Below are 18,743 nucleotides of genomic sequence, written 5' to 3'. Positions count from 1 at the left end.
CTTCTTCCCGTCCCTGTGGCCCGGAAGGGGAAGTGATGTTTACTGGGCACATGACAAGAAAAGGCCATGCTGCTGCTGCAGAAATCGCATCCCAAGGCTCTCCCCGGCCCTGCTACACTCAGCAGGTTGCCTGTGCTGCGATCATCACGGCACTGAGCAGTCAGCTGAGAATGTGGCCACTGGGATTTCCTGCTGCACAGCTGTTGGGGAAATCCATCCATTAGCTGCCTGGACTCAGAGCTGAAAATCTGTGCTGGCTGGCCACTTTGCCAGGGGCTGCAGGAGTAGGTGCCGCTGCCCCCCCCCCCCCCCTTTGCCCTGGCTCAGACCTCTCCTCTCACCAGCATGAAAATATAAAAATAATAATAAACTGCAAAAAAAGAAAAATAAATAAAAGGCTGGGGTGGGGAGAAGAAAAAGCATAGAATTATATTCAAGGCTGACTTCTCTATGTCATGATAGCAGCACAAGAAAACAGCTGAGTGCTGCCTTCTTGCTGCTGCGGGGTGGGGGAGGTCACTTCTGCTGCAGTTTCTAGCCTGTCAGGACTCTGCTTTTAATAGCAGCATACCGGCTACCTTGTGCTGTAGCTGCCATGTGTGCTGGGGGTGGGGGTGAGTAAGTGAGACAGAGAGAGTGAGCCAGCATATGTGTAAGTGTATGAGAGAATGCTTGTGTGTAAGTAAGAAAGAAAACTTGTGAGAGCAAGAGATTGCTCAGAAAAGTCACTGTTGTATGTGAGAGAAAGAGGGGTGACTGATGTGTGTGTGTGTGTGTGAGAGAGAGAGAAAGAGACATTGGTCAGGGAGGTAACTGATGTGTGTGTGAAAGAGAAAGAGACATTGGTCAGGGAGGTAACTGATGTGAGTGTGAAAGAGAAAGAGACATTGGTCAGGGAGATGACTGGTGTGTGTGTGAGAGAGAAAGAGACATTGGTCAGGGAGGTGACTGGTGTGTGTGTGTGTGAGTGAGAGAGAGTGAGACATTGGTCAGGGAGGTGACTGGTGTGTGTGTGTGAGAGAAAGACATTGGTCAGGGAGGTGACTGGTGTGTGTGTGTGTGAGAGAAAGACATTGGTCAAGGAGGTGACTGGTGTGTGTGTGAGAGAAAGACATTGGTCAGGGAGGTGACTGTGTGAGAGAAAGAGATTGGTCAGGGAGGTAACTGGTGTATGTGTGTGTGTGAGAGAGAAAGAGATTGGTCAGGGAGATGACTGGTGTGTGTGTGTGTGTGTGTGTGTGTGTGTGTGTGTGTGTGTGTGTGAGAGAGAAAGTGTATGTATGTGTGTGAGATAGACAAGTCATGGACCCTAAGGAAGAAGAGTATGAGGACAGAACTTCAGCAGCCCTTGCTGCTTCTGGTATGTCCTATTGGCCTACAAGAAAAAGGATTAGGAGAGTTACTGGAGAAGGTAAGTAAAAGTGGCTTTTACTTACCTTTTAAGTTTATCTTTCTTGATTGACTGCCATTTTAATTATTGGGTATTATGTGATGCGTCTGCTGTTAGAAATATTTTATTGGTGTTTGGAGAATTTTTAATAATTTTGAAAATTTTTAATGTTTGGATGTTATTCCATTATCAGTTGTTTTGAAACATTTATTATATTCTAGTTTTAGAATTATTTTACATTTTTTGAGGAATGTATAAATAGAAATGTGGAGACAAAAATTGAACTGGAGCAGCAAGAAGCCAAACTCTGTATGCAGTGCAACAACACAAAAACATTAACTTTATGGTCATTTTATTCTGTATTTGGCGAGGGTCTGTCTGTGTTCTGCGTGTGTGACCCAGCTATGGGTGTTCTGCGAGCTTATAGTTTCTGTGTAGGGATCTATAGCAGCTTGGCTTGTTCTGTTTTCCTAATCGGAGGTGTATTGGTGTTTAGGGCCTGGTGTAATTTTTGCAGTGCTGCCTTTTCATAGGTAGGGTTGTTACTGTTTGAGTTCCATAATGCAGATGTAACTTTCTTCGCATTAGTTTGTGTACATTATTGCAGATCCTGGAAGTCTGTTAGGTGCTATATTTCTGTTTTGCATAGAATGCAGAGTGGCATTTTTGGGTTTCCATTCCAGTTTCTGTTTCCATATTTGTAATTTTTGGTCTTTCTGTATTTGGTGAAGGTCAATTCTTTGTATGTGACCGAGGTGAAGTATTTTACTAGCATATAGGCATTTGTATCAATATTATTTGTTGTGTTTTCTCAGTAGAACATACATTGGTGGTAAATTACTGTTTTTTTTTACAAGGAGGGCTATTGCACCTAGTAGGATAGAGTGTTCGTTTCTGTTACTGAGATGACACCAGAAATATGTTTTTTGAATGGTAAATTGAACGGGGAATGTCCTAGTTCTGTTCTGTAGCCATTGTTGGGGGGGGGGGGGGGGGGTCAGGTTGGATCCTGTAGATACAGAATATATGTTTACATTTAGCCCCGTGACAATCATATGTTAAGTGTGTCATGCATGTGAGAACCATCTGTCAGGTGTGTCCTGACAGAAAAAAGGTTGAGAACCACTGCACTAGATGCACGGTGAAAGGGCCCACAGGAAGAGAGATCATTAACACTCTTCTTATGTGATAAATCACTATGTATGAATGTTGTCAAGAACAGAAGCAAGCTGGAATTCTAAATACCACATGTCTATGTAATCACTACTTATGTCTTTAGCTTTATAGTACATTTGCTGCTCTCTAATTTGAGCTGCAGGAATTTGGTTAATCAGAGGGTTTACTTCAATTTCTGCTGTGCTTGTGAGAGCGCAAATCTAAAGGCAGCATTTGGAACCACAATAATTTTGGAGTTGCGTATTAGCAAGCACTGTATGTCAGCTCAACATTAGGAAATCACCAGCTGCTGCAAGCAGAGATGATGTGACATTGTTTGGGACACAGATCCCAGAGACAATAACTGGGAATGAAAGCCAAAAGCACACAAAATGAAAATGATCAAGTCTTCTTTGAAACTCCCCCACCCCCCTTTTTTGTCTTTCATTCTCATGACCTAAGCAAACTGCCACCTTGCTACTAAAAGCAATGTTGAAGAAACATTTTTAGATGGGGAGTTTCCTTCTTGTATAATTGTTGACTCAGGCAGATTTCATGCAGATCTTACATTATTACGGGGTGGAAAAATTGTCATTCTCATGACAAGCTATCATAAATCATGACTACACTAAAAGAAATGTATCGAAAGACTTTCCAAGCCCTGTGCTGGTTAAAGCTACAACCCATTGTAATCTACCTAATGTAGAAACTGTTAGGGATGTGTACTCAAACAAGCCTTCCCTGAGTAACCCTTGAGCATACCGCAATCACCCCTACCCCCCCCCCCCCCCCCCAATTGATGCTTTATGTTTCTTGATTTTATTTATGTTTTATAAGTATGGTGGTTCTGTTTTTCCATTATTAGACACAGAGTCTGTCTGTCTTGGGGTTTCCATTTCAGTTTTTGTCTGCATATTGCTGGTTCTAATTTGTGATCCTTTATTCTGTATTTGGTGTGGGTATGTCTCTACTCTGTGAGTGTGACCAAGGTGACACATTCTGCTAGCATGTAATGTCTGTGTAATGATCTATAGCAACTGAGTTTGTTTCGTTTCTCCAGTAAGTGGTGTATTGAATCGTTGTGATCTTCACTTGGAATGACGAGATATAAAACAACTAAATAAATAAATAAACACGGACTTTGTTGAAATGGGGAAGTATCTGGAGGAAGAACTAGAAGACTGGGAGAAAATGAGAGATGTGGAACAACAGTGGGCCAAATTAAAAGGAGCAATTACTAAGGCAGAGAGTGAGAAGACTGGAGTGGGCATAAAGAGTAAATAAGGGATTGGAGGGGGTGTGGGGTATGAGGGAATCAGAGGAACTTTGGAGTGAAATGTGTGAGAGAAGGGCTTGTGACAGCAGAAAGTGGATCTTCTCTCTTTCCCTCTCTTGATCTTGGATGGGCTTGATGGACCCTTGGTCTGACCCAGTATGGCATTTTCTTATGTTCTTATGTTATCTTCTCCTTCTCTCTCTACTTGTTCCTCATCCTTTTCCTTGTAATCCTTTCTCCCTATGCTCCCTGATTCCCCTTCCCCTTCCTCTATGCTTTGATCCCCTATCCCTCTTCCCCCTCCTCTACTCCCCCTGGTATCCCTTCTCCATCTCTCTTTCAAATCCCCTGTCCCTCATCATCACACAAATCTCCTATCTTCCCTACCCTTCCTCTCCCCTCCCCCATTCTCTATCCCCCTTCTCTCTTCCCAGCACTGGTTATTCTTTTCTCTCCAAAAGAATCAAATAAATTAAACAGATACAAGAAATATTAAAAAAAAAACCCTTTATTTTTATAAAGTAAAACACACATTTATATAGTTAATATGCAAACAAGTTCAAATTTATGCAAATATACCACAGAATTGCCGCATAATAAAAAAAATCTGCCACAGAATTTACAAACTTTTGCCACAAAATCTTGACAAATATACCACAGGAACCCAGAGTTCTAACTATTGTTATTCTCTATTCAGTGAATTTCACAGTACAACCTCAAACATCTCCAATTAGTACAGAGCATAGCAGTCAGAGTTTTGATGGGGGACCACCTCCACAGACCACATAAAACCAATCTTGTGTCATTTACATTGGCTCTAGGTCAAAAGCAGGATACATAATATGTGAATCAACTGGCCCAGGAATATCTCTCCCAGCTCCTGTTCGTCCACATTCTTACAAGAGAACTCAGATCGTCCGAACTGGCCCTTCAGTCTTCCTTGTCACTGATTTCTGCCAGACTAATATACACAAGAACCCACACATTCTGCTGCATTGTTCCAAAAATATGATATAAGATACTGCCATCTTTCCACTTTAAAACTTCTTACCTCACCACCTGGCCTAGATCCCACACCAGACTCATCCCCCTATTACGTTGACTACCTTAGCTCTTCCTGACCGCGAGCCCACAGTTTTGACTGTCCACAGTAATGCTTTTTAATGGTTTCTTATTAACCCCAACCAGTGACTAACATAGGGGGTCATTTTTCAAAATGCGGTAAGGCGTTTTCGCATGCAAAAACGTGTTTACCGCATGCGATCGCACCATATCGTATGGTGCGATGCAAATTCCAAAAATGGGAGGAGTTAGGGGCGGAGAGTGGGCTGGGTTAGCCTCTCTGCGAAGAGCTATCGCACAGCCATAACGCAGATTTTAACTACACCTCTTTGAAATGCGTTAGGCAGTGCGATAGCGGCCGTGACCATGCGGTAAGGTTTTATCACCATTTGCGATGTGTCCCGTAAGGCTTATTTCAGATGATTTGAAGGCTCCAGAGCCCTGGGGAGGGAGGGAGGGAGAGACAGAGAGAGAGAGAGACTGGCCATAATATCATGGCCCATAGGCAGGTATTTGTATCCCTAGGGTAGGCCCACCTAGTAACTCGAGGTGGGGGTTAGGGGCCACTTTGACATGCTACGTGACACCTACGAACAGAACAGTGGTCACTTGTGAAGATTTGCTGACCTTCGGAATGAGGAAACTCACTCCAAGATGAGATTTGGGCAAGGTTCTCTCAACCTAGCTTGATGGACTCTCTACCTGGGTAACATCAAGCTAGGTTGAGAGAACCTTGCCCAAATCTCATCTTGGAGTGAGTTTCCTCACTCCGAAGGCCAGCAAATCTTCACAAGTGACCACTGTTCTGTTCGTAGGTGTCACGTAGCATGTCAAAGTGGCCCCTAACCCCCTACACACTTACCTAATCCCCACCTCGAGTTACTAGGTGGGCCTACCCTAGGGATAAAAATACCTGCCTATGGGCCATGATATTATGGCCAGGCTTGCTCTCTCTCTCTCATTGAAAAACTGGTCCCCCAGTGGTTGAATGCAGGAACTACATCAGGTTTGGCACTTATCGCAGAATCTGAAATGGTATCACAATGTGCACTAACTTAGCTCTTCGCACAGGTAATTATCGCAAATTGCGATAAATACTATATTAGCATAAAACATGCCCCTTTTGCTATCGCATGCGGTACTTACCGCATTTTGATAAATCCAGGCCATAGTTCTGTGTATTCTATTCACCTTATCCATCGAGTCATTTTATTTTATTCTGTTCATTAATGGATACCCAATGTACCTGAGAGTCCTCTCTTCTCTCAGCTTAGTTTACTCTGTATACGTGCATCACTTACTTTATTATTTTTAATGAAATCCATCTTGTATATTTCTTACAAGATCATGTTTTTATTTTGATTGTAATCTGTCTTGTGACTAACTTAGGAAAAAGTGAAATATTTATTTATTTTAAAAAATGTGTAGCCTGCACATTACATTTACAGTTCACGGTGGTTCACAGATTGTACATACATATATAGGTGAAAAATAATAAATATAAATGCCAGACATTGGATTAGAAACTGTATAATGAAAAAGTAGACAAGAGAGAACCATGATTAACTTGGAAAAGCTAGTTTAAAGAGATGAGTCTTTAGATCTTTTTAAAATGATTTTAAGGACAACGCTGTTTGGATGGATTCTGGACGTTTCATAACCGTGGTCAAATGTTTAGAAATAAAAAAAATTATTGAAGTAGTTATGCCACATGAACAGAATGGCATTTGATACAGCTCTCTCTAGTAACCACTATGCAACTGTAAACAGTAAAGTACATTTAATTCTTTTCAGTTTTCAGTTTGTATAGCACAGGCCCAAAGCCTTGGCTGAACAGTCATATTCATTAAGAGATTTTTTTCCAAGTAAAAAGCAATGGATGGTAATTTATCTTTCTTTTGTATCTTGAGTTGTTACTCATTGTCTGATTTTTGTTGGGAGGAATTTTTACCCACCCTTTCTACCCTACTAAGAGAGGTGAAGAGTTGAGACTTTTCTTCTCCCAAGTCATTCTGGTGTCCTTCAGTCTCAGGGATTCTGTTGCCATTCTGGCAATTGGTTGAAAAAGGAATGGATACACAGCAGGTCCACAACTGGAAAGACAGAGGAAGAACTGACTCACCACACTGATGCTTCCTAAGAGCAAACAGCTAAGGAGGTGCCTTCAAGGTACAAGAGAAAAGGAGAGGAGAAAATGTGGAGAGTTTAAGATCAATGAATCCAAAGAATTTCAAGAGGAAACTTTTAAGGCGGATAGGAGGACCAAGTTTAGAATGCCCAGGGCAGAGTCATATTCCATCTAGGGAGAAAGAAGAGACCAAAGAAAGAAATTAAGGGACCACAAATTCACTAATTTACTGATCGATTATAGAAGCCCTACTCGTGCTAAAGCCGGAACATACACACATGACTCGGCCTGGCATGTGCTGTGTGGATTTTAAAACCCGCGCGAGTACGCGGGTATTTCCCAGTATGCACATAAAACTTTTTCTCACTAAAAGGGGCGATGCCTGGGTGGGCCAGGCCTGCACCATGAAGTCGGCGAGTCAGTAGTTACGCACATAAGTGCGTGCGATGGTCCCCTATCACGTAACTTTACTTCTGCTATGGATGGGGTATATGTCAAGTAACAAAAAAAAAAAAAAGAGGTTAGTCAGCGGGGTTTTAAGGTTCGGGGCTAATAGGATAAAAAGGAGGCAGGTTAGCTAGGGGGTTTAGTGGGGAAAATTGGGAGCGAGCTGGGAAAAAGGCCTATTACGCGCACGAGACGGCATTCACGTGCATACACGCGCATCAATATAAAATCATGCACGCATATACACAAGGACAGCCGATTTTATAACATTTGTGCAAATACGCACGAATGTTATAAAATCAGCGCGTCTATGTGTGTGTGCCGGCAAACGCATGCATGTGTGCGGGTCTAGCTCTTGCCCTGATATCTCTAAACGCAAAAATCCACACAGACACTAGGAATCGCTTGCTGATAAGCAGAAATAAACCATCGCAGCAGCCTGCAATAGGGATGCTGTGGCAAAGATGATGCATTCCTCAACACTTCATATCCTAGCTACTAGGCCATAGTAGGGATCCCAAGGGAGCCCTATAATTGAAATAACTGTAGTACTGGTCCTTACTATGTAAATTAATAGTAATTTCATTAGTACACTGTAGGTTCTCAGGGATGTTTTCATCACCCTGTATAACAGGGTTTCAAAGAATGACTGTTTGAAAAGGGACTGGGAGGTAACAGGAGTCAATTTCTTAATATTAAGCGTAAAATACTAAAACAGGATGAAAAAAATAGATATCTCATAAAACCTTTATCCTGGAAATACATTTTGAAGCTATACAGTTGGGGACAGATTTTAAAAGGGTTACGCGTGTAACCCTTAAAAAAAAAAAACCCTGCGCGCGCTGGCGGCGCACGCAAGCCCCAGGATGCGCAAAAAGGGGCGGGGCGGGCGGGGCGTTGCTTGAGCCTCCAGGCACAGTGGCCATTTGCCGCTGTGCCCGGGATCGCAGGCTGGTCGTCGGCCGTCACGCGTAAGTTACGCCTGCCGGGACGCAGGTGTAACTTCTTCAACGAAGGTAAGGGGGGGGTTCTAGGTAGGGCTGGGGGGCGGGTTAGGTAGGGGAAGGGGCGGGGGGGGTGGGGAGGAAGGAAAGTTCCCTCCGAGGCCGCTCCGATTTCAGAGCGGCCTTGGAGGGAATGGACACAGACTGCACGGCTCGGCGCATGCAAGTTGCACAATTGTGCACCCCCTTACGCGCGCCGACCCTGGATTTTATAACATGCGCGCGGCTGCGCGCACATGCTATAAAATCGGGGGTAGATTTGTTCGCGTCGGGTTGCGCAAACAAATCTGCGCCCACACGCAGGTTTTAAAATCTGCCCCTTGGTGTTTCTAAATTTAAAATGAAGCTGGCAGTATGCCTCTTTATTAGACAAATGTAAAACAGGTTTGTACAAGTTTTCAATATCTGTCTTGATTAAAACGTAAAATGTGCAGATGAATGATATAGGATATCATAAAACCAGCCTCATGACACTCAAACTTCCCTCTCCCCAACACTCCCCCAGATGTAGTGCCATCTATTGAAAGGTTCCCCCAAAGAATGGAAGGAAACCTGGGATAAGATGGAAAGATAGACTCACAAAAAAAAAGTTAAATGAGACACCAAAAAAACTTATGGGCAAGGACTTCTCAGTTTGCCTCCCCTCCTCACCCACCCTCTGCCTTTAGGCTTAGTAAGTTGACCTTTCCATTCACTATGACAAGACAGCATACCAAACAGGTCAAAAAAGTCAATGAAAGTTTGAATTTGGTACATTAAATAGCAGGTGTAGAAGTGTTCACGCATTCTTGATGATGATTGCACATACTCGGGTAGATTTTAAAAGACTGCGCATGCGCCCATAAATGTGCATATCTTGCCACGCGCAAAGATATGCGCTATTTTATGAAGTATACGCGTAGATTTTAAAAATACTCTTCACATGTGTTTGTCTGCAGCCTTTACACGCATATCTTACGCACCCTCGGGGAAAGAGAGAGAGAAAGAAACTCTTTATAGGGCTCAGCCTAACACTCAATATATGCACCGTTGTAAGGGGATTCTTTGATTTGGAATGAGTTTTCGGGAAATAGGTTGGGGTTTCGGGGGTGGTGTTACAGAAACCTTCAGAGGTATTCATTATAAAATTGACATCATTAAATAATTTTAGTCCTTATAAGCGATGAAAAGCGGTTGATTTGTACAATGCAGGTAGCAGAGACTGCAGTTTACAAATCAATTCCTCTTATAGCAAAGTGGCGCATGTATCATACATGGGCCAGCCGAGGAAAATTAGGGGTTACGCTCGTCAGTGCTGGCGCTGCCTCTGGAATGACCATGCCCTGCCCCTTTTCCGCCTACTTTTTCTGGGTGCGCGTACATCAATGTATGTATTTTTCCCTACATATCAGGCAGGCACATTTAGATGAAAACATTTCATGCAGGCACTACCCGCATAAATACCTTTTAAAATTACCCTCCCAAAGAATATTTTTACTGTACTCATCTTTCATAAACATTTATTACTACTGGACTGAATGATTACTAAAATTGTGTTTTTCTTTCTCTACAGGCAATTATTGAAAACAGAGCTGGGATCATTTTTTACTGAGTATTTACAGGTATGTTTGTTTATCAGTTACCTCCAGTTACTCACATTGACATCGTTAACAGTGAAAAGACATCAATTGGGTGTAGATCACTGAATAGCAGTACAATGAGTAAATCTCTTATGATTCCAATTTTACAGTCACTGTGAACTCAAATTTATAGTATACATGAAGTTATCCTACTAGCGTTGGCTAACACCCATGCCCAATACTAAATATTTTCATGTGTTAGTATTATCACTAGTTACGTAATAATAACCCTAATACACATGTAAATAGCCTAATCAAAATTATAATAAAATGCAAATAGCCACATTTGGTATTAATGCTGAATACCGATGAAGCTTAATGCAACTCACCTAATACTGTAAAGTTAACTACACCTTCTAGGATGCAGTTAATTTTTGCAGCCTTAGAGGTAATTTTCAAAAGTATTTACACGCTTCAAATTGGGTTTTACACCTGTAAATGCGCTTTATCCATGTAACTGGGCTTTTAAAAATTGCTACAATATATGCGATTGCATTGTCCATAGGTTTTACCCATGTAAAGTGCATTTACGTGGGTAAATGGCTTTTGAAAGTCGCTAAAAGTAGTTAAATTTTCATGCATAACTTCTTTGAACATTCACCTGCATTAACTTGAGATTCCTGGGCCCAAATCCTAGAATAAAATGAAACACATAGATTTTTCTTTGCCTTAATCCCTTGGACCCCCCAAGACCAAATTCATCCCTTGAAAATTGCTTCAGAATCTTTGCCAGCAGTATAGAGCTGGTTTCCTTCCTGTCACCAGAGGTACCAAAATCAAAATGGTGACATTGACTGAATGCCAAAGCATATGCTCCTCCTTCCTGCAGCAGTACTGTCTGCTCCTCTGCCTGACTGTTCCCCCTTTTATTCTTTATCCTCTCATCATTTTGGCTTCTCCCTCTTCCTTTCATCTCTGCTCTTCTCCTTTGCATTCTCTCCATCATCTTGTTCCTTCCCCCTTTTCCTCTTACCCGCTCTACTTTTCACTCTCACTGCCTCTTAGTTCTCTGTCCCCTATTCCTTCTTGCTCTCTTTTTCATCCTTTTTTCTGTCCCTCCATTTTTTATTTCTCTTTCTTATGGTTGGTTTAAGAATAATATGGTATAGCATTGGTGTTGACCATGAGCAACCCCGCAGTTTCACTTATGCAAGCCATCTAACAAAGCTTGAAACGATTTATGGGATATTTTTTTTTTTTTTAATGCCACACACACAATTTTGAAAACATAGAAAAAACTATTTTTTTTCAGAAAAGAAATTATTTGTGAAAAATTTAAAAACATCCAATACTTATTTTCTTAGACATCTAAATTTAAGAACATTAGGACTAATTTACTAAAGCTTTTCTCCCATTTTGTGTTTATGGGAGGAAAAGGGTTTAGTAAATCAGGCTCACAAAGTATTATATATAAGGTAGCACAAAACTTTTGTAAAGTCTGGTATATTTATAAAATTTGGGGTAGATTTTCAAAGGGTTACGCACATAATATACGCGCGTAACCCTTTAAAAACTCTCCTGCGCGCGCCAAGTCTATTTCGCATAGACTCGGTGGCGCATGCAAGCCCTGGGATGCACGTATGTCCCGGGGCTTTGAAAAAGGGGCAGGAAGGGGTGGGGCTGTGGGCGTGGTGCTGGTCTGGGGGCAGGACTGAGGCCTCCAGCACGGAGGCCGTGCCGGGGGATGGCGCGCAGCAGCCGGCCGGTGTGCGCAAGTTATGCCTGCCAGAGAGACCTCGGAGGGAACGGGGAAAGCCATCGGAGCTCCCCTAGGGCTCGGCACATGCAAGGTGCACAACTGTGCACTCCCTTGCGCGCACCGACCCCGGATTTTATAACATGGGCGCGCGGCAGTGCGCCCATGTTATAAAATTGGGTATACATTTGTGCGCGCCCCGATGGCTTTCCCCGTTCCCTCCAAGGCCGCTCCGAAATCGGAGCGGCCTTGGAGGGAACTTTTCTTCCGCTTCCCCCCACCTTCCTCTCCCTTCCCCTATCTAACCCACCACCCCAACCCTACCTAAATCCCCCCCACCTTCTTTTACTTATTTACGCCTGCCTCTGACAGGCGTATCATGCGCACGCCGGCCAGCTGCCAGTGCGCCAACCCCCAGCACAGCCGCAGTGCCGGAGACCTCGGTCCTGCCCCCAGACTGCCCCCGGATCAGCGCCATGCCCACGACCCTGCCCCTTCACCACCCCTTTTTCAAAGCCCCTGGACATATGCGTGTCCCGAGGCTTGCGCGCGCCACCGAGCCTATGCAAAATAGGCTCGGCACGTGCAGGAGCAGGTTTTCGGGGTTACGTGCGTAACCCTTTGAAAATCTACCCCATAGCCAGCAAGCCTTGTTTCATAGTGTTCAGCGCTTTACGAACCCACTGCCTGCGGGCTGTCGGATTACAATGAGGAGGCCAATTTTCAGTGTCAAGTTGAAAACATTTTTTTAGTAAAACATAAAAGCAAAACTAAAATATAAGTAGAAAAACAGAATAAATGTACGGAAAATCTCAAATATTTAAAAACGAGAAAATCATTCTAATAAATGAAAAGCCTCAATAAAATGATTATTTTTTTCTGGAGGTCCTCAAATATTGCTCAGCCCTAACTGTTCCAGGCAAGAAATCCCAAAGAACAGAGCCAGTAAATGCAACTGCTCGATCATACCACTTTGATCTAAAGTCATATAACAGTGGGACTGTTAACAAATGTGTTCTGGCGACTGTAGAGGATGCACAGGTGTATACCACTGAAGTTTTTTTGCCATAAGACATATATCCTTATGTTCTATATATACAATAGTTCGCCTGCAGTGAGCAGAGGCGTTCTTGGGGAAAGGGGTTTGCATTTATGTGATACTTTTGAATGTTGTGCATTAACTTTCCTTGAAAAATTCCATGCGCAAATTATCTGGTGTAATTTGTATTTGGGAGCTTTTGGTGGGGTACTTTCCTTTGTATAACTGACTTCAGTTTGTGTAGAGTTTTAAAAGAAATTACTCGTAAGCAAAGAGGATCCTGGGGCAGTGAAGGTTATACTTGAGGTCAAATAGAGTCTGTGGTATTGCAACAGGAAGGGAAACTGGGCAAACTAAATGGGCCTTGCAGTCTTTATCTGCTGTCATATTCTACAGCTTTCTCTTTCTATGAATTTTTTCATTCTGTAGTTAACAGCAAAACAAATGTCCTTAATTGTGATGACTCTTTGTCATCTGTTGGTGACTGTGTATTACATGTGTTGACAAATCAGTAGAAACAAAAGTGTTACATTAATCATCATACATTACATTTTGACAGTATTACTGTATAAAAACCATAGCAATGTGGTTTTTTGTACATGAAATATTCAGATATGAAGGATGCAAAGAGTTAAATTGCACTGTGTTCATCATAACACAGTCAAAACATATACTTTAGGTTAGAAACTGTTTTGTATAAAATACTGCAAAAACCATAATGTTTGTTATAGCATAATTATCAATCAATCTACATATTAATAAATCTAAATTATCGTGTAAAAAATTATATTTACAAACACCCACATATTGTTATGTTACCATGTGAACTGGAAGCTTTAATCACATATTTTCTGTGATTCTGAGAGTCAAATCCAGCGGTGGGGGGGATTTATCTTCCTGGGCCAATGGTTCACACTCCAGCTGGATGATGTCTACCAGGTACAAAAAAATGGAGCAAAGAAGTGAATATTGGCAACAGAGTAAACTAACAGTCTATCCAGTATCTGTCCATTCAGCCAGGGTAAAACAGAAAAATAAACAGAGCGCTTGGTGGTTTTCAAAATAAAAAGTTTACTTTAACTAAAAAATAAGGGGTAGAAGTTATTCGCGGGCGTAGATTTGTTTGCGCAACCCGGCATGAACAAATATACGCCTGATTTTATAACATATGTGCGCGCTGCCGCATGCATGTTATAAAATCCAGGGTTGGCGCGCACAGGGGGATGCACAATTGTGCAACCTGCACGCGCCGAGCAGCCTACCTCCGTTTCCTCCGAGGCCACTCCGAAATCAGCCTCGGAGGGAACTTTTTTCTGCCCCCCCCCACCTCCCCCTCCCTTCTCCTACCTAACCCACCCCCAGCCCTAACTAAATCCCCCACCTACCTTTGTTCAGAAAGTTACGCCTGCCTGAGGCAGGCGTAACTTGCATGTGCCAGCCAGCTGCCGGCGCGCCATTCCCCGGCCCAGGGGCTGGTTCGGGGGCCTCGGCCATGCCCCCGGAATGCCCCCGGGCCGTCACCACACCCACAGCCCCACCCTGGAACACCCCCCGAATGCCACGCTGCCCCCGACACGCCCCCAAGCAAAGCCCTGGGACGCGTGCAGGGCTTTTAAAATCTGCCCCTATGTATCCAAGGGGGCAAGATGGCCACGGAGTGAGGAGCACGGAAAGAACGCTCTGACTCTCGGATTGTTTAATTGCTTTTTCCTTCAATACTGATGCCTCATACCAAGAGAAAAGCGCGGGTAAGGGATGTCCTAACATCGTCCCCCTTACTCGAAATGCTGCAGCCGAGAATAGAGACCTTCTTTGCTCAGAATGTGGACCCGAAGCCGGTGGAGGGAGCCGCAGCAGAGGTAGGCTTGGAGCAGACGCTGAACCTGCAGGCTGAAGACGTCTCACTAAGTCCCGGCGCACCAGACACCCCACCCCCACCCTCTACCACGGAAGAAGCAGTGTGGAAGCTGAGACGAAGGAGCAGAGAGAAGCAGTAGAGTACTGCAGAGGTTGGCAATGCAGGAAGGACTTTGAGATCAGCGGGAGATAAATCTCCAAAGCCAAAGGAGGGTTCTTCATCAGGAGAGTCTATTGGAGCCTCGGAGGAGGAGGAAGAAAAACTGCGGGTCGAGATTGGGACTTCACCAGCTGAGGGGAAAATGCCTTCCAAACAACTTGCCGAAATTCTAGGGAAGGATAAGCCCCAAGTAATAACTCTGGACTCTCTGTGGGGAGGCTTAAAAGATCTGGAGACTGCGATATTAAATTTAACGAAAATTACTATGGAAAATAATCAGCATTTATTGGAAATGGATGGGAGGGTTAAAAAACAGGATGAAAAAATTGAGAATATTACAAGTAGAGTTGCAAAACTTGAACAAAACCAGCTTGAAATTTTGAGAGTCGAAAACATAAATTCAAAGAAAATTGAGACTTTGGAGAATATGGGGAAATATTCTAATTTGTGTGTATTGAATTTTCCTTATTCAGTTGCTATTACCCCAATAGATATGTTTAAGAAATATTTCACTCATATTTTGGAACGTAAGAACATAAAGGAAATTTGGATCTATCTAGATCTATCTAGACTTACGCAAGAGAGAAGGAGAAAATTCATTTTTATGAAGCCTGAGGTTGAGAACAGGGGGGAGGTAGATTTATAGTAAAATATCCATGTAGATGTATATTAAGCTATAAAGAAAATAAATATGTTTTTTTAGACCCACTAGACTTACGCAAGTTTTTGGACGGCAACCCCAATGTAGAAGCTAGTTAAGTTTGATGCATAGATTAAAGGTCACAGACCTCACCTGTGTGCTAATTGTTATAATGTTGAAATTGTTTCTTTTCATTGAACCGCTTTTTACAAGCCCCTGTTTTCTTGATTTTCTTATTTAATTTGTCTGTCACTTTAATGGAAAAATTTGCATAGAAATTTTATGTTAACTTATGTAAATGAAATTTATTTGGAAGCAAATATTGTAATTATGCATTGAAAAATGAATACAAATTATAAAATAAAAAATAAGTATCCAGGCCAAAATAGAGAAAACTAGGAACAGCATCAAAAACATTAAAGTTAGAAAGACCATGGTTTCCTTCTCCTTTTTCCTGCACCACCATCCATGTTAAAGATATCCTCCCCTTGTAGGTTAGGATAGCTGGAGTGTAGCTCCAGTATACACTGGTCAAAAGCTGGAAAATATATCCAAGCTCAGAAATCTTCAAAATTCCAAGAAGTACAAAAATATCCAACTGCAATCCAACTCTCAAAATAAACCTCCCAGGTCTCTTGAGTTCTTTTGTCAAGAGTCCACAAATTCTTCTCACACATGCAGCTTTTCAGGATCCCAGGGTTTGCCGTTCTCTACATTTGATGAAGTGGACTCTGTCCTTGAAAGCGTATGCCTCAATAAATTGGTTAGTCTATAAGGAGCCATCTACCTCGTGTCATTTTTGCTGCACCAGACTAACATGGCTATCCTTCTGAATATCTTCCCTCCAGACTGATTCAATTTTCTCCAAAAAATCTTCAGAAACAGTCAATCTCACTCCAAGACCCCAAGGAATGAGGAAAGGACCATCCAGAACACCAACTCCTCCTCCTCTCCCCAACCCACTAAATCCGTCCCACTCTCTAGTCGCCTTCCCACTAAATTACAGAGCATGTTCCAGGAGCTTTTATATCCCACTAAAGACTTCTCCAAAAAGGTGAAGTTATAGCCGGGGAAGGACTCTAAAAATAAATAAATAAATAAATAAAAATCCCCTCCAATGCCTATTTTGGAAAATTTGAGAAAAATGTTAGTGACAGTCAAAGCCAGGTCACACTCCCCCTGCCCAAAAATGAAAAAGAATGGAAACAGGATGCTGGTGTAATTCTTTTTCTAGCCAGATCAACCATGTGTGCTTTGTTTACTCATCCATCTCTATAGCAGTAGTGAAACCCATCTTTGCGGTTGTTCTTCCCGACTTTTATGTCTCTGATTTTTTACTCAATGGTCTCTGGGTAATCCAGGTTGCTGAGAACAATCAGGCCGATTCAGTAAAAACGCAGGAGAGCGGACGAATGCCCGCTCTCCCAGCGCGCGCACCGGCCACTCACCGCTGCACGCGATACAGTATGCAAATGAGGTGGTGCGGTAGAATCGGGCAAAAGGAGGCGCTAGGGACACTAGCGCGTCCCTAGCGCCTCCTTTTAGCCTGGAGCGGTGGCTGTCAGCGGGTTTGACAGCCGACGCTCAATTTTGCTGGCGTCAGTTCTCGAGCCCGCTGACAGCCATGGGCTCAGAAACTGGACGCCAGCAAAATTGAGCGTCCGGTTTTCGGCCCGACAGCCGTGGGCCGAATTCAAATTTTTTTTTTTTTAACTTTTTTTAATCTTCGGGACCTCCGACTTAATATTGCCATGATATTAAGTCGGAGGGTGCACAGAAAAGCAGTTTTTACTGCTTTTCTGTGCACTTTCCCAGTGCCGGAAGAAATTAGCGCCTACCTTTCGGTCGGCGCTAATTTCTGAAAGTAAAATGTGCGGCTTGGCTGCACATTTTACTTTCTGTATCCCGCGCGCATACCTAATAGGTATGCATTTGCATGTTGAGGGCGCTATTAGGTGCCGCGGGTTGGACATGCCATCGGAGCGCACTGTACTGTATCGTCCTGAATGTTTGTTCTGCTTGTCCTTAATAACTTTGTAGCATGCTCCCATATGCATTCATCCATAGTTAATTACATAAATGGGAACATATGGATAATATAGGTCAAACAGTGCACTGACTTTATGCCGAACCAACTTTCCCTTCCATTAAGGGAAGCACAAAGGTCAAATCATTGCATATATGGCCGAAGACCAACATGATTCTCAGTTCTTACACCACCATGTTTTTCCTGGGTGTGACTATAGTGAAATGCTTATGAGCCATAGTGGCGCTCACTGCCACATTCCACTCCCTCGAATCATAATTTTTACTGATGATGATGCATCCACTCCATGTGCTATGGTAATCAAGGGAACTCTCATAAGATGACTGGGCCCTGAGTGATGGAAAATCCTGTGATGACGGCAAAGTTAGACTAGCTTGCACAATCCGGGCACAACTCATGGTCAATGATCTTTATAAAGCAGGATGTCCTAGACTGGGGTCAAGCATTCCACAGCTCTCGTGAGTTTACGCCACCTCCTCCTCTGCTTCAGCCTATGAGGGTTCCTCCCGCTCACTTTCACTAGACATCAAACTCCCTCTGACTACCTCTTCCACTATTACATCGGGATCCAGCCTAGCCTCCAGTGGAGGGGTGGTGTGCCCCTCCTGGGTTAATTCAACTGGAACAACCTCAGATTCCTCTCAACCCTCAATAGTTTTGGGAAGCAGCGGCCCATCCCAGCACCTTAGAGCCCCATGGAACAGAATACTCACCAGCACAGTCTTGGTATTTGATTCTTCTAGTCCAAACACGCTGGTATCTGCCTCCAGGGATATTGCTGATAGACACTGGCAACACTACAGGGCCACAGGCTGGGATCTCTGAAGTGTATGGCACTCGATCCACTCTGCCGATGCCACCATGGTACAACCGTGTAAAGACAACTGTTGCTGCCTTCTATGGTAGAAGTATCATACGTTGGCCATGGTTGGTATAGGTCCAACAGCTCCCAGGCTTCAGGGTCACTGCATCAGGCCAGGTCTCAGCTGACAGACTTCCCTCTGCCAGTTGAGCCAGTTTGTTGTCCTCCACAGTAGCAAGGTCCAACATCGTCACCCAGTGATTTCTCACTAAGGCTTGGGTTGAAACTTGGTCTCTCTTAGTCTCCATGATCCGTCGCTTTAAGGTGCAGCAAGCAAGCCAGATGTCCCCTATTCTTCATGGTGAGGTGGAGTCTCACAGTGCCCTAGAACATTAGCTTAGGATGAGAGGCTGCCGAGTGA

At 43.3% G+C, this 18,743-nt stretch overlaps 1 protein-coding gene across 14 annotated transcripts in view; it reads left to right on the top strand.

Annotated features, from left to right (window-relative positions):
- Positions 1-18,743, top strand: part of PRR5 (proline rich 5) — a 557,355-nt gene that overhangs the window by 383,768 nt on the left and 154,844 nt on the right. For all 14 annotated transcript variants that reach the window (XM_029600072.1, XM_029600069.1, XM_029600065.1 and 11 more), the window contains one exon: positions 10,015-10,063. In XM_029600072.1, coding sequence (XP_029455932.1) covers positions 10,015-10,063 — 49 coding nt within the window. The remainder of the gene's footprint in view (positions 1-10,014; positions 10,064-18,743) is intronic.

This window comes from Rhinatrema bivittatum, chromosome 4, assembly GCF_901001135.1.
Source record: "Rhinatrema bivittatum chromosome 4, aRhiBiv1.1, whole genome shotgun sequence".
Classification (NCBI taxonomy): domain Eukaryota; kingdom Metazoa; phylum Chordata; class Amphibia; order Gymnophiona; family Rhinatrematidae; genus Rhinatrema; species Rhinatrema bivittatum.
The sequence above is the reverse complement of the archived record's forward strand: the minus strand, read 5'-3'. Positions and strand labels throughout refer to the sequence as shown.